This window comes from Nyctibius grandis, chromosome 4, assembly GCF_013368605.1.
Source record: "Nyctibius grandis isolate bNycGra1 chromosome 4, bNycGra1.pri, whole genome shotgun sequence".
NCBI lineage: Eukaryota > Metazoa > Chordata > Aves > Nyctibiiformes > Nyctibiidae > Nyctibius > Nyctibius grandis.
The window spans coordinates 9,425,946-9,442,272 of NC_090661.1; the positions used below are offsets into that span (position 1 = coordinate 9,425,946).

At 36.7% G+C, this 16,327-nt stretch overlaps 1 protein-coding gene across 1 annotated transcript in view; it reads left to right on the forward strand.

Annotated features, from left to right (window-relative positions):
• Window positions 1-16,327, forward strand: part of SPON1 (spondin 1) — a 207,632-nt gene that overhangs the window by 38,477 nt on the left and 152,828 nt on the right. Inside the window, exon 3 of the mRNA XM_068399588.1 lies at window positions 615-748. Coding sequence (XP_068255689.1) covers window positions 615-748 — 134 coding nt within the window. The remainder of the gene's footprint in view (window positions 1-614; window positions 749-16,327) is intronic.

The window sequence follows — 16,327 nt, forward strand, 5'->3', positions numbered from 1 at the left end:
CCACTTAAACCTTTCTGTTAAACATCAATCAAACAAAAAAGAAAAAATGTGTGCAGATTAGACTAAATAATGGTCTCTGCATTATAGATGACTATGATTAATATATTACCTCTTTTGACCTGGAGATTCTTTTGCCTTAAGAATAATACTGTTTAAAGAAAGGTTAGTTTAAAAAGCAAAGAAAAAAATAAACAAACTGAACTCCCTTCTTCTCTAGCATGTTCCATCTGCCCCAACCAGTTGCTATAATGTAAAAAAAAAAAAAAAAGTTGAAATTATGCATCTTTTATTATTTTCAGTTCATTAAAATTTACAGGAAGATCCAGTAATCAGGATCTACAAAAAAAGGTTATTTGCAGTCACGCTTAGAAAGGACTAACTTCTGTTCACCTAGAACTGAAACATTATTCTGTCTTTATTTTGTGGGCTTTTTGTTTTCATTTCAGTGAGTAATCTGCATGTTGTGAATAAATCTACCAAAGTAGTGCTGAGCTAAGCAGAGAATATTATAAATAGCCCCACTGGAGGAAAACATAAACTGACAAAACATATTCGAGAGACATTGGCTATAAATGTCCTTATCTTTTCACATTCTTCTCTTTATATTTCCTTAGATCATAGATGAAGAAGAAACACAGTTCATGAGTAATTGTCCTGTTGCTGTTACTGAGAGCACACCTAGAAGAAGGACACGCATTCAAGTGTTTTGGACAGCTCCTCCTGCCAGTACAGGCTGTGTAATTCTGAAGTAAGTATTTTAAAGCATATTAAACTAACCATTAAAGTAAAATTCAGTTAATAATAAATCTAATATTTATTAGATTAAGAACTACTGGAGTTCTTAGATGCTTTTTTCTCCTTTGACACACTTGACCAAGGATAGTTCTACTTGCACAGTTAAATGTTAGCAACTTAAAGCCCAGGTGTTCAAAAGTTACCCCAAGCCTTTAGTAACCATTGAATTGGGAACCCTAATTTAACTTGCTAGGCTCTCAGCCATTTATTTCACCTAAAAATCTAAAAATTCTGAATCTTTAAGATCAAAATTGCATCCATCTGGTTGAGATTTGGGTAAAAAAACATGATCTTAGTTAAGATGAGTAATAGGAATGTTCTGTAGAGTCAGGATTTTCTAAATGGACCTTTATCAGTAAAAGCAGATCTATTTGTTTAGAGGTGAATGCTTTCATTTCAGAGCTGGTGATCTTTTACTGATGTCCTCCTATTATTTCTACAGTCTATTTCTAAAGCATGTGTATTCATGCTTTTTAAGCAATACACAAAGGTAAGATTATGTAGGTGCACTTTGCTTTAGGGCCACTTGTATATGTAGAAACCTTAAGTCACTTCATACTATGAAGAGTATCAGAGGAAACTGCCAGAGAAACATTGTCCTGCCTCCTAAGATTTTGCTTGTCATATTTAATAGGACAGATTGGTCAAATATTCATGGATAATTGGGATTTCTTTGATTGCTTTGCATCTATGTCTGGATAAGCCTTTGCAATTGCTAAGATGTGCCCTGCAGTAGACCAAAGACTTCAAAGAGTCTTATCACTATTGGGAATGCCTTTAGATACACAAAACACCTCTAGGCTTTTAAGGAGATTCTAGCACACAGGTTGGGCTGAAGGTGGTTCAGGTCAATTCAGGAAAATATGTTGTGAAAATTGCAACTGACTTCTAAATAGGCTGCAAAATTGCCACCAGCAGAACTGCTCCATGGCTGCCCTGCTCTCACCCTGTGCTTTGCTTCCTTCTCCTTTTGCTGATTGGCACAAGAGATAAACACCCTCCTCTTCCGCATCCATGAGGGTGATGTAGCCCCAACCCTGACACTGGCTGTGCAACAGTCTCAAATCTTTGGCAGTGCACTTCTACCTGCTGCCCTTTGATACCAGTAAAATAATTTTGTTTAAGATCATCTGTTTTAATGTGCACTGAAGCAGTTCAAGAATACACTTACTGTCTTTTCTTAAGCTAAAGACAGACAAGTGTACATTGGACTGCAGCAAAACCGTGAAGTGTGCTGCTTGCTGCATGGCTGGACAGGTTGTGTGTTAAAGTTTATATATGGAATTTTTCAAGAAGCAATCAAGAAGATTCTTTCAGTGTTCCTGAGCTGTTTATCAGTAAAGCTATTTGCTTTTCCCCTCAGGACTGCCTCTGTCTTAGTTGTATAACAAATATTGCTTGAGGCACTTACCAGTTCAGTGGTGTAATAAAAAGGTGATGTTTATACATCCTTTATAGAGACAAGATTTAAACTTTAATCCAATAATTATATACAACAACAGAAGTTGATGGATTTTTTTTTTTTTTTTCATTACTGTCCTAAGTAGAATTGCCTTTACCAAAAAAAATGAACTAAGACCTTTACTTTTCTCACTCAAACTTAAACATCTGTGGCTGAATTTGGTTCAGGGGCCTGTGTGGGTCTTGTCAGCAAAGGAATGTAGTAAAGTACCACCAACTGCAGGAACCTTGATAAGTGTTCCTCCTCTCTGCTGGTCAAATCATGCTGGATGTTCAACACTGATTTTTACACTGTGAGGTACTCGCGTTATTGCAGAAAACTCAAGAGAGGCTCCAAAAAGTAACACAGTCAGAACTGCAGTTCTGATGTTATACACACAAATGTATGACATTGTCACAGCCTTAAAGAATAAACAGATTAAATCAGCGGCATACAACCTTCTCAGGCTGCTGGGTGTACATCAGTAGCGCCAACAGAACAATGAAGTGCCAATATAGAGTTAGATTAGCTGACTGGAACCAGTTCCTGTAATCTGTTTGGGGAGCTAAAAGAATATCTTAGAAATTAAGTTCATAGGGAAAGGAAAAATATTTGGTGTTATGACTGCCTATTTACAGTGCATGTGGGTATCTTAGGTGTGTATGTGCTGGTGAAAGTGAAAGGAAGTTGTTAGGTACTTTTCAGTAAAAATTACGTGAAAAATACAGGCTTGCTCCCAATGGTTGCTTCATTGACCTCAGAGGGTAAGTAACTGCTCCATTCCTGAGGATGTTTCAAAAAAAGAATGAAAGTCACCACTATTAGGAGTGTCTGATGCTAGAAATTAACATCCTAATGTGGCATTTGTGCTGTAGTGTAGTCCTCCATGGCACCATACGTAGCAATCACTAATGTGGTTTTGGCATTAACATTTACATTTTTTCTTTTGTATGTAAAGCTTTGACCACATCTGAATTAGAGTTTACAGTCAGCATTCTTTATAAACCTTTGTGGTCAGCTCCCATAGAATAGCATAGAAATTAGGATGCAATTTTCAAAATTATTCTGTCATTTGTGAGAGCTTTAATGATATAATAAAAACAAAAGTCTAAAAGCAGTTATGATGATGAATAGTTAAGTCCAAACTCATCATGGAAAAATTCTGAAACCTTGAACTTCAGAGGAGACAAAAGCCCTCTGTGTTTTTCTTTTTTTCTGTGTGTGATGGAGTGCAAATAGTTTTTTATTGTCGATACATATCTGTTTCAGTCCTTGGAGAGCATCTAATAATTTTCTTTTAGAATTTCCAAAACAGAATGGCAGCATTTTGGAGCCTGTTCTGAATCATAAGGATATACTTCTTCCTTTTCACTATGTCCTGGTCTACTGACTGCAATATATAGAAAAGTTAAATGTAGTCACAAGTTAAACATAGCTGATCTGTAAAAACTTATTATGGCTTTAGAGCCAAATATGGGGGGGGGTTGGATTTATAATGGTATAATTAAGTATAGAGGCTTCCAGGAAGTTTTCCTTGGACTAGTACTGAGGTTTGGAGACTTTTTTTCTTTTTTTTTGTGGTTTGTGAAGCCTGATACCTTTGATAGAAACATGTGATTGCCCACATTTGGCTGCTAGTCTTCTCAATGCTTTCTAGGCATAATGCATGTGATCAGTTTGGTTGTGACAAGCATAAAATGACACAGACAAATGGTAATCTGCAGTTTCCAGGTTCAGCAAGGGATGCTAAATCTTTTGGCATGAGCACATATGTGTATAATGCTAACTTCCTGGGTGCCTGCAAAATACTAAGTTTAGGAGAATTAACATATATTTGAATTTGACTTATCATCACTACTTTGCTTTCTAAAACATCTCTTTTTGTGTGAAAACACAATTGAGGAAAAAAAAAAGAGGGAGGTAGATTAAGATATGGTATTGCACTGTAATTGCTTAGTTGAGAGCAATTCATCCAGTCTCTTCATTCCCACTAAATGATGACAGTAAAATAGCCTAAAGGTTTGAATCCTTCCAGACTCTACTGAAACTGCCAGTGTACTGAAAGTACTTCTGGGATGCAAACAATAGCTGAGGCTCTATTTGTCCAAGCATTTAACCCTATGCTTGAGTCTCACTGAAGACAGAAGATTTTGCTTAGATGTTACACATTGCTTGGGAGACCCTCAAGCTTTAAGCCCTCTTTCTACTTGCCTGATACATGCTAGGAATACTGAGCAGCTAAATCCGGTTATAGGAAGGTACGCAGGTTCCAGCATACCCGCTTTCAAAACGATTCCTGCAGACAGATGAAATGGAGAAATAACATATCACTTTGGGGATGGCCCCAGACACCACAGGGCAATTTTAAGCACCCTGATTTTTAGGGTGACATAATGGAAACGGAATGCACTGCCGGCTGTCAAATTGTGTAGTCAGCCTTATCACAGCACTAGGTACTTGAACAGAAAGTTTTGTTATGTGGAACAAATTTATTATAAAAAGATAAATCAACAGAATGCATTCAGATCTTACTTAGCAATAAGGATTCCTTTGGCTGCCCTAGCATCTGTGCTGGCTTCAGAAGCTACCCAAATATCAGCATGAGCAGGAAAGTTCTTACAACAATGTCTTTCTTGCTTCTATAGTTAAAGATGTCTACCTGGAGCATTCTAAGCTGTCATGCTGTGCACAGTCTACTTGTTTTCGTGTTCATAATGCAACATTTAGCATTTCTATCCCTATTTACTTTCCCGTGTTCCTTGTGATTGATTGGATGCTAAGGTGCCATGTGGCAATATGAGAGGGCCAGGTAGTTTCCTTAATCTTCTTATAAAAGTTTGTGTTCTAATGCTTATTTACTAGATTTCTGGGCTCTTCAGAATGCATTTGCTTTCTAGCATCTTTTAAAAAGTACTGTCAAAACTTTCTTGAGAGGTATAATTATTTTTGCTATGTGCAAGTTATATAAAAACTAATTATCATATAGATAACTGAGCAGTGGCAGAGCCTAGTGGTATTTATATTATCACATGGAAGTGGAAAAATTTTTAGGTGTTTGAACCCTGACTTGGCCAATCTGTTTTTATATTTTCTATAAATGAGTCTGAAAACTTTTTAAACTTTTTTTTTTAAACTTTTCTTTGTATGTAGACTGTCATGCTTGGTTTAGCACGTTCTACTTTTGAGCAACAGTTGAACAGCACATGCATTTTTTTGTTTTTATATCAAACAGCTAATATTCAGAGACTGTGCTTAATTCTGTAAAAAAAGTTAATGGAGATTTATCTAATTTAACAGGGAAAGTCTTAAATATGGATTTCAATTAGTGATTTACACCATTGACAACAAAAGGGGAATAAATGTTTATTAGAAGTTTCTTAGGAGTGATAGAGAATCACCTCTTCTAGGCCACTTTTAGCTCCAGATTTCTAGATTTGACTGGTTAGTTGTATTCCTCAAGTTAAAGTGTCTCAGTTTAGTGTAGTACTGAACAGGCAGGTAAAGGTCTGGCCCATGCAATTGATGGAAAATACCAAACAAAATAGTTTTCTGCAAGTACTTTTAGAATTCTGTAATATAAAACAAGAGTGAAGAAAATTTTGTAAATTGTCTTCACTTGTCACATATTAAAATTTCATGGTAGAGAAAATCTTGTTAATATCCAAATTGATTAAATCTGTCGGCTGGTGTAGATCTCATGAAGAGCCAAGTATTACTAGATGGTAATTATCTTTTCCTCCTTTAGCATTTGGTGATTTTCACTGAGTCTGTGATTAATTGTTAATGTAGTAAATGATGGCCACATGCAGACAAGTTATATTCAATTTACCACTTAGAAAATACCATTTAGAAAATAAACCACATTCGAAACCGAATCGAGTTCTCAGGCAATGGATGTGACTTGTACGGTAAATGTAACAAACGTTCTTGCTGACAAGTTATTTATTTCTGCTATACATATAATGTTTTAAACAACCAACAAATTAAAACCCGGTACTGTAAATACTGTTTATTACCATTAGTACTTGCAGAAATCCACTGTATTTGTCGTAATGTCTCTGCTGTTTTTTTTCCGGAAATGTTTTCTGAGCCATCTCCAGGGAAATGTTTTATAATTTTTGCGGAAAAGTGTGAAATATTGTTTTTCTGCATATGTAATCACGTTCATGATTTTAATTACATTGGGTTTTGTTTGTATGTAGTCAAAAGAGAGTAGAGGAATTTTAAAGAATTGTAGTCGTCCAAATAAAAACTATGATATATTTAGTATATTTGACAGAACCTTTCAGGTAGTTGTGCTATTGTAGCAAAGCTATCATACCTACGAGAACAACTTCAGTACTACTTCATGGGTGTGTGCCTTGGATATAATACTGAGTTTCCAACCTCTGTATGGATTCTGGCAGTCCTCTTGCTCTTGAGCCTTCAAGGTTCTGAGGGCAAATGAACTTCAGCTAGAGCTTTTTGAACATGTACTTCTTGATTTCTTTTAACTTCAAGCATAATATTGCTTCAGGTCGCTTGGCATCTCAGAGTAAATATTACACAAAAAAGTGATGCTGGAAAGACTAAAAGAGCCAAATGCAAAGGAACCAAGTGTCACAAACCCCCATGAGTTCATAACTACATATACATACTGAAACTGTCTTGATATGTAGCCAAATCTCTTCTCTATACTCCAAACTCATTATGATATCCAACCAGGGAGTCCTTGGGCCAGCAACAGAGCACAAGGCATCTGGATAACAAAACCCACAAAACACAAGAGCAGCTCTGTGGTGTGTAAATTAATATATGACCAACTCAATAACACTGTCTTAAGAAAAGTGTTTATTAGAAATGCCAAATTGAAATGATCAGAATGAAATGAATTTCAGAATTGATCTCACTTACTAAAAGTGTTGATATTATGATTCTCTGTCACAAAAACAAGTTGCACAAATTTACTCCTACCAGAAAGCAGTTCCAGTTGTCAGTAAGCTACGGAGTGGGTCTGTGTCAGTCAGACTCCTTTAAATGGGTGGAAGCTTCAGTGCTTCTTCTGAAATTATTGCCAGAGTCATATAAAAGGAACGTGTGATAGATGATCACAGAGTCGAACTTAAAAAACAGTAAGGAAAAAAAAATTATGTACAGTTACAGCTGACAAATTTGTGTGTTACTTTTCAGACTTGTCCCAAATTCCTCATCAGTATCTATGAGGTGGCAGAAGAAGTGGGGCAAGATTTTAAGTTATTTAGGTTACTAGACTAAAGTGGTTAAGCAGTATAAGTAGTTTCTTTGCTTCTCTCTGATGCTCTCACCACTAAAACATTTTCTTTTCTTTGCTAGGCTGTACCTATCCCAATACGTGCAATTTCCCTTTATTTGTCAGGACACTTACCTGAGTAATAATACATAGGTCAAGTCTTTTTCCATTTGCTTAATTGGATGTTTCTTTAAATACTTTATATGCAATATATTCTTTAAATGCATACTATTTGTTACAAAACTTGTGAAATATGATGATTTTACATGCTCTTTTAGGATTCCTGAATGCTTGTGGGTTGTATTTCCTGAAAGAGATTCATGGATTTGTACTTGCTGAAAAATCACACTCTTTATTTTGAAGCAAATGAGCTACTAGTACATAGTTGAAGAGCTATGAGGAGTTCATTATAAAATCATGCCTCTAAATATTCAAAGTGTAAAAACCAAAGAACAAAAAAACCCTGCTTTTTTCAATTGGATATTAAGCTTGTTATTCAGTCTTTTCCATTTATCCTTTCAGTCTTCCTGTGCGATTGTCCAGATACTTACATGTCAACAATTTTGCCTGACAGTTTATTAGAATATTAATACTGGAGCAACTGAGCACAGTTATAAAGCATTTACTGAAAGCTTTCCGTTATATCTAAATATAATGGCCAAGCAAAAACAGAGAACAATCTGCCTGCCTTGCCTCGCAAGAGCTCTCAGTAACAGTTATGTGCTGTTTATGGAATGATAGAAGATAAGAGTTCTCATATTATAAATAGCTATATTGATTTTCCTAGTAGAATTAATGAATCTTCTGCATGCAGAGAAATGATCAAAATTCCTGCACTAATAGTTTAAATAATGTAAATCTGTATCTTCCAGTTAACTATCACACAACTGCAGTAGCTTCTGAACTTCATTTTTGATAGAGACGATAGCAGTATAGCTTAATATTTCTTTGTGCATAGCTTAAATATTTTATGTAGACACTTTATGTATTTCTACATAATTAAGATATCAATCTAAGATATCTCTATATATCCTATCAGTCCTTAGAACAAATACAACTTCTGATATATAGAAAATTTACTAGTTTTCCATATGCGATTCTATTGACCTGCTTTCATCTTATCCTGTTCTTCACTTTTAGGAGTTGATGTAACAGAAATGAGCACAGCTTTAAATGGCTAGGGACACAGACTGGAAGTGAGTAGATTTGGGTCCATTCCTCTCTTTCATACTGGGTTATCATATACAGCTCAACTCAGTTTTCAATGCCTCTGTTTTCTTAAAAACAACTAGAGGCCAGTGACCCTTTACAAAACACTACAAGACAGAAAAGACTATATGTTAGTATTGCACTATTCTAATTCCTTAAAAATAATGTAAATACTTTCTTCATTCAGCTTTTTTTTTTTTTTACAAAAACATAGGACACAAATTAAGAATTTGCAATGTAACTAACTTACAGCCCTATATTTCATTTTTTAGGCTAAACACCCACAGAGAGTTTACTTGTATTAGGAAGGAAGGATAATCTTCTGCATTTCTATATAGTTTCTATATTTATAGCAGCTCTAATATTAGATTGTAAAAAATGCATGTTTGCATTTCAATATATACAGTAGCAGCCCCCTGGATCTACCGACTAAACACTTCCACATTTAAAACAAAAATACATCTCACTTTTACTTTCTCACATTTAATATTGTTTCTTTAACTTCACAAGGGGAGCATATGAATTTGGAAAGTGTTGTAAATGGATTTACAAGGCCAGCTTGGATGGGGCTTTGAGCAACCTGGTCTAGTGGAAAGGTGTCCCTGCCCATGGCATGGGGGTTGGAACTAGATGATCTTTAAGGTCCCTTCCAAGCCAAACCATTCTATGATTTTCTTGTAATTTTGTGTTCTTATAAATAATCTTTTTTTACAGCACAATTAATACAGTAATCTTATAAAATCTAGCTGGATTCATTCATGTGCTGTTTTGTTTGCAAAGTTGTAATGTTGCAAAGCAGCTTAATGCTTTTACAGAATCACAGAATCACAGAATGTTAGGGATTGGAAGGGACCTCAAAAGATCATCTAGTCCAATCCCCCTGCCGGGGCAGGATTGCCTAGACCATATCACACAGGAACGCGTCCAGGCGGGTTTTGAATGTCTCCAGAGAAGGAGACTCCACAACCTCTCTGGGCAGCCTGTTCCAGTGTTCAGTCACCCTTACAGTAAAGAAGTTTTTCCTCAAATTTAAGTGGAACCTCCTGTGCTCCAGCTTGCACCCATTGCCCCTTGTCCTGTCAAGGGATGTCACTGAGAAGAGCCTGGCTCTATCCTCTTGACACTTGCCCTTTACATATTTATAAACATTAATGAGGTCACCCCTCAGTCTCCTCTTCTCTAAGCTAAAGAGACCCAGCTCCCTCAGCCTCTCCTCATAAGGGAGATGTTCCACCCCCTTAATCATCTTCGTGGCTCTGCGCTGGACTCTCTCTAGCAGTTCCCTGTCCTTCTTGAACTGAGGGGCCCAGAACTGGACACAATACTCCAGATGCGGCCTCACCAGGGCAGAGTAGAGGGGGAGGAGAACCTCTCTCGACCTGCTAACCACACCCCTTCTTATACACCCCAGGATGCCATTGGCCTTCTTGGCCACAAGGGCACACTGCTGGCTCATGGTCATCCTGTTGTCCACTAGGACCCCCAGGTCCCTTTCCCCTACGCTGCTCTCCAACAGCTCTGTCCCCAACTTGTACTGGTACATGGGGTTGTTCTTGCCCAGATGCAGGACTCTACACTTGCCCTTGTTATATTTCATTAAATTTCTCCCCGCCCAACTCTCCAGCCTGTCCAGGTCTCTCTGAACGGCTGCGCAGCCTTCCGGCATCTCAGCCACTCCTCCCAGTTTTGTGTCATCAGCGAACTTGCTGACAGCGCACTCTAATCCCTCATCCAAGTCATTAATGAATATATTGAATAGAACTGGTCCCAGAACCGACCCTTGCGGAACTCCGCTAGACACAGACCTCCAACTGGACTCTGTCCCGCTGACCACTACTCTCTGGCTTCTTTCCTTCAGCCAGTTCACAATCCACCTCACTACCCGATCATCCAGACCACACTTCCTCAGTTTAGCTGCGAGGATGCTGTGGGAGACCGTGTCAAACTGATCAGAAGTCTCGTTTGGTACTTAGCAAAGATCTTTGGGATATTTAAAACTTTCATTTTTATTTCTTAGCAATTATACATGCCAACTTTCTTGGTCTTTCTAGATTCTCAGCGCTGTTCTAAGGATACTTACTCTGTGTTTAAATTATGCACTTGGAAAAATGATATGAAGTAGTAAGTCAGGTATAGTGCTTTCTAGTTATTCTACTTTCTGATCCAAAACTTGAAGATAAATAGGGAAACTGTAGGAAATGATGTTAGAAGAGACTTTGGTGAAATACCCAAGTCTTTTACTGTCTGACAACAGTATGACAATAGGATGAACTATGATTGAGTTGCCCCCGTCTACCTCTATTCTCCTTAAAGGTGGACCCTTGTCAGTCTGCATAAGGAACTGGTGTCAATACTTACCTGTCAGTGCTACTGTTTTGCTAAAATTATTCCTCTAACGCCTCTTATGCTCAGGTGCTGCAACCCTTTTTTCAACCCTGTCCTGGTTTTGCAGGGATAAAAAATCTACAGAATCACTTTTCTGTTACATTTTGTTTCAGTTTGTGGCCAGCCATGGTATGGTGATCAAGGCCATTAGCAGTGAAAGCCAGGGCAGCTGACCCAGGCTGGCCCACAGGTGTTTCTGTAACATTAATGTCAGGTTCACTGTAAATGGGAAAGCTTGCCAGGGGTGGGCTATCTGCTCTGCTCTCCTCACCTCCCTCCTTGTCCTCTCTTCTCTTCTGAATGGTTCCTATCCCTGAAGGGACTTGCCACCACTGTATGAGCTAAGTATAATTTTGTGTCTTTTGTATTAGTATTGATATTGGTTTTCTTATTTTATTAAATCGTTTAAATTTCAGCTCATGAGTCTCCCTTCTTTTCCCAGTTTCCTTTCTCAGCTGGGAAGGGGAGACTGGGTGATAGAACAACTGGTTATTTTTTAGCCCTGAGTGTGGGCTAAATGGAGACAAACCCATGTCTTCCTTTAGTCTTTTCTCTAGGCTACTCCACCCAAGCTCCTTCAATCTTTTCCCCTTTCTAGATATGATTGTTGTCTTGTCTGAACTTTCTCCAAATAATCCGTATCCTTGAATTGTGATACCCCAAACTGGGCATTGTAATCCTACAGATGCATTCCATGACTCCACATGGTCTTAGAGAAAGAGCTTCCACTGTAGCATTTGCTGTTTTTCATAAAAGAATAACATCTACTTGTGTTCAACTTCTGATCCACTAGACTTCCTTCATCCTGCTATCAAGTACTTCTCTCATTGGCTTTTTTCCTTTCTGTCTTTGTGCAAATAATTACTCTTATATAAAACTAGGACTTTGTGTTTCATGTTATTTAATTACTGATTTTTCAGAACTCCTCAGATTTATGAATCATTTTGCATTTTAAGCAAGTGAGGCTTGATACTGTCTGCAGTCAGTAACTTGTTCTCTATTCCGTTATTCAAGTAATTAATGAAAATATTGATGTATGCATAACTGCACTGAACTTGAAACTCTTCAGTGAGTTCCAGCTGAGTTCTAAACATATGAAAAAGCAAATTCGTTTTAAACATATGAACATTGCTGTCTAAAAAATCCTGCCATCTAATTCTCATGTAATTAATATGTAAGCACTTTAAATAAAATTGTGAAAAAATCGGCTAGTTGATGTATCTGTATATTTACAAAACTAAAAAGATGTATGAAAAATCAAGAAAATATTTTTATTCAATAGTGTTTTTTATTGACAAAATTTGTGTTGCAGAAGGATAAATCCTCAAAGGATTATTACATCTGTTTACATATCCTGGAGAGAAAATGCAAAAGGATTTAGTACATGTAAGGAGGGAAGTTCTCTGAAGTATCTTGCACTGGAATCTGATTTTGTCTGAATTTTGCTCCCAGTAAGTGGGGAAATAAAACAGTAAACTCTGATTTCTTTCTGGCTAAGTCTCTAGTAGAGTCTGTATTTTCATAAATTTCAAGTAGTGGGTTGAAAAAAAAAGGAAGACTCCATAATTTTCTTGTTGTTCGCTGTTTGTAAATGAAAATCATTGTTAATTTAGGAGCTCAACAGCTGTAGAACATTTGCCATTCAGCAGCAGCTGTCAGTAGCACTCCAGTTTATTTTACAAACAGATGTCTAATTTGACTTCAATGCCATTGTCAATTTTTGAGGGGAAACAAAGAGAGGAAAGGAATAGAAATAAACATAACAGTCATAATTTGATTTCCTTTCAAAACATAAAGCAGAGTCACTATTGATGACATCAAAAGTGTTTTCAGTTTTTATTACCGAATGTTTTAAATCAGTTTTTTTATAACTGCATGAACTGAAATTAAGCTTTCTCAGTGCATGGTAACTCATATTAAAGAAGTGATTTGTCTTATGTCAGGAACTGAAGACATTATTTTAATATAGTATGCTACATTTTAAAAATATGCATCTTATTTATGAGTCAAAATATCATACTATTTCTACAGTTTACAGATAAAGATATTTTTGTCTCTATATTAAAACCAGGGCACCAGTGGGCCCACTGTCATGCAAACATAATGTTGTTTACTGTAGTATAATAGTATTCTCATTTCACTTCAACAAAAGTGAAGGGCAAATTGGGTCCAGTAATGATGAAATGAGATAAGGAAAAAGCTAAGTAACATAATGTGGTTAATTTTTAATTTTAGTAACCGATGTTTTTATCTGGTATGTGCCCAGTCACTAGGAGGCTTTAATAAAACGTGCTGTGGAAATATCCGTTATTCAAAATGCCTGTAGACCCAGACAAGAGATCTGAAATTAGCAGTGTATGTTCTCGATCCTACAATACTTTGGCAATTCTTAGATGTTACAAAGTCTAATTTAAATTAGTTGTAAACATGGTACATCTTACTGGTCGTTTGCTCCTTTGTAATACAATCTGTTCAGATATTTCAAGACTATGTGTTTCTATGAGGGTATATAAGTAAACCAGTTAAATTTAAGAAGCTATATTGGGTGTGCCATTTTGTATGAAATTTTCTATGTTAGCAAAATTTTTCTAGCATGCTGAGTTCAATATTTACTGAACTGTCTGCATGCCCACAAAAATCTAGAACAGCTCTGCGTAGCACATTTTACAGTTAAAATTTCAAGCACAGCTATATTTCAGTATGAAAGGCAAATGGCTGAATTAACAAAGTGTCAGATTCTGCCACCCTTATATTGAATAATATTTAAATTATCATGTGGATTTAAATACATTAACTGGAGACTCTCTAAGAGTGATGTCTTATATAAATAAGGGTCTCAGAACCTGAACACAGTATTTATCTTGATTCTTTTTTTCATATGAAGCACCACAAAATCAATTCTGATTTGTTTTCTTAAAGGAGCAGCTACATGTATTATTGCATTTCTTTGGAAATTATGAAAGAAAAAAAAACACCTAGAAAAGGAATTGTTCTTTGTGTAAACTGACTGTTGAATTGATTCTTCTTGTCTTTCTACTTACCTGGTTTGACAATTTTTGCAAGGGATTTGTGAAAGGATTGACATATTAAATTCAACCAGTAATTGGGTTTCCTTTCTTTTCCTTGCAGTGTTTAGGCACCCACTTTTTCTCTTTTCTGTGTCATTAGATATGCATTAAGTATCTTTGCTATCTGAACAGCAGCAGTCTGAATGCTTTTTGCACTGCTTTCCTGAAGAAATGGATTTGTTGCTCAGTCAGTTCACTGCTTCAGCAGAATGTTGTTTAAAGTCTTGCAATGCACCAGAAAGCACACTTGATTTCTTTAATGGTTTCTGGGTTTTCATTTGCTGCAGAAAGGATAGGCTTGCAGACATAGGGGCCTGTGTCTAGAGAAGGAATCAGCTCTGTTCATTAGAAGGATAATGAACTTGACAGTCTCACTGCACAGACAGTGTATGTAGCCTGGTGATACCCTTAATATGTACCAGCAACTCATTTAAGTTCTACAGATTACTTATCACAATGTTTCTTCCTATAGATTTCTCTGAAAATGGAATATACGCTTGTTATTTAGGGAAAAAGGCGTGCTCTCTCATGCTGCAATTGTCGTGCAGTTTGCTGAAGCAAATATATGATGAGACAAGGAACTTGTCTACAAAATAGAAAAATGTTCCACTCTGCAGAGATGATGCCATATATTGAGGTACCACCATTTCATGACAGTTCATAAAGAAGTTGTATTTTTCATCAGAGTTAATTTAGATAACAAATACTAATGAACAAGCATTTATCTAATTTCTCTGAATAAATTATGGACAAAGCGTTGTCTTCAATATATTGGAGAAATGCAAATAGCTCTTAATTCTTGCCAGTTTTATAGTAGTCTGTATTTCTGCCACACACAGTTCTTCTCACAAAGTACTAAGTGTGTTCAGACAAGTAAATAAAATGTAAACTCATGAAGAGGAGACAAATTTCACAGATAGTCAGGTACGTGTTTTCTGCGTTGTCTTTATCGGTAAGCCTCTTGGCTCAGCAAGAATAAAGTTTTAAGTGCTGTCCTTATAATTTTCTAGTTTTCCAGTGGCTACTCGCGCATCAGAAGAAATTCAGGCTGTGATTCTCTTCTGATTAAGTGGAACCAAAGTTGGTAATTGCTTTCAGTAGAAGGTCGGTCTGTTCTCAGTAGAATGTTATCTCACAATCAACAGCAGCATAAGATTGCAGGGCACGTCTAGGTTTTCAAAATACCCTCAACATCAGTGTATCACATTTTTAATTTTCAAAGCATGTATTTTTTCTGTTTCTATGTAAATGCTTGGTGGGAGCAAATGACTGACTGCTATAAAAAACAAAGTCAGATAGGTATACCTCATGTTTTTGTCTTGAAGATCAGGAGATTCTTGCTTCAGTTTCAAAATCTAAACCAACCATTAGAAAAGTTTAAATTGCACTGCTTGGGTGTGAATCTCACAAACGTAATCGAATCAGCTATTTCCCATACGTGTATCTGAAGGAGCACCCCTGCTTGTCTCCACGATGTCTGATCCCTTGCTCTATTTCCTTCTATATCTCTGATCACACTTGGTGTATCTCAATTATCCACATTAAAACATCTCCCTCTCAGAGTTTCTAATGAAGGTAAGAAACTATTTAACTGCACTTTTGTTCCAAATTAAACTTGGTAGGGCTGGATTCCAGTTCCTAGTCTATGCCTGCTTCACAAAGCTGATAATATGAAGGGTAATTTATCATCTTAATCCTTTCCATTACTACTTACTACTGTTCACAATGCTCCTTTAATAGTTCTATTCATGTGCTCTCCTTGTCCTGATGATTGAGAGAGATACAGACTGTGTAGCTTTTGCTTAATCCCTGATCCTTTAAGCATAGTTGTAATCACTTTCTCCACGAAATGATGACCTTTATCTGGGTCAACAAGACTTCAGGAGCCCCACAGAGGCAAAAGACTTCTTGATACTGTTTTGGGTTTTTTTTTTCTCTCCCTGCTGCTATATGTTGTTTTATAGAAAAGGCTTCAAACCAGCTTGAGAAGGAATCAGTCACTTCCAAGGAGTTTCATTACCCCAGCCTGTTTTGGGGAGCTAACGTATATAATCTATATGTAATCACATCCATAGTCTGACAACCTACTGCTGCAGCAAAGAGATATAACTAGACTTTATTCTTGCCCTTCCTATGCATATCTTGGATGACTTTTGGTCCATTTCCTAACACCTGTTTCTG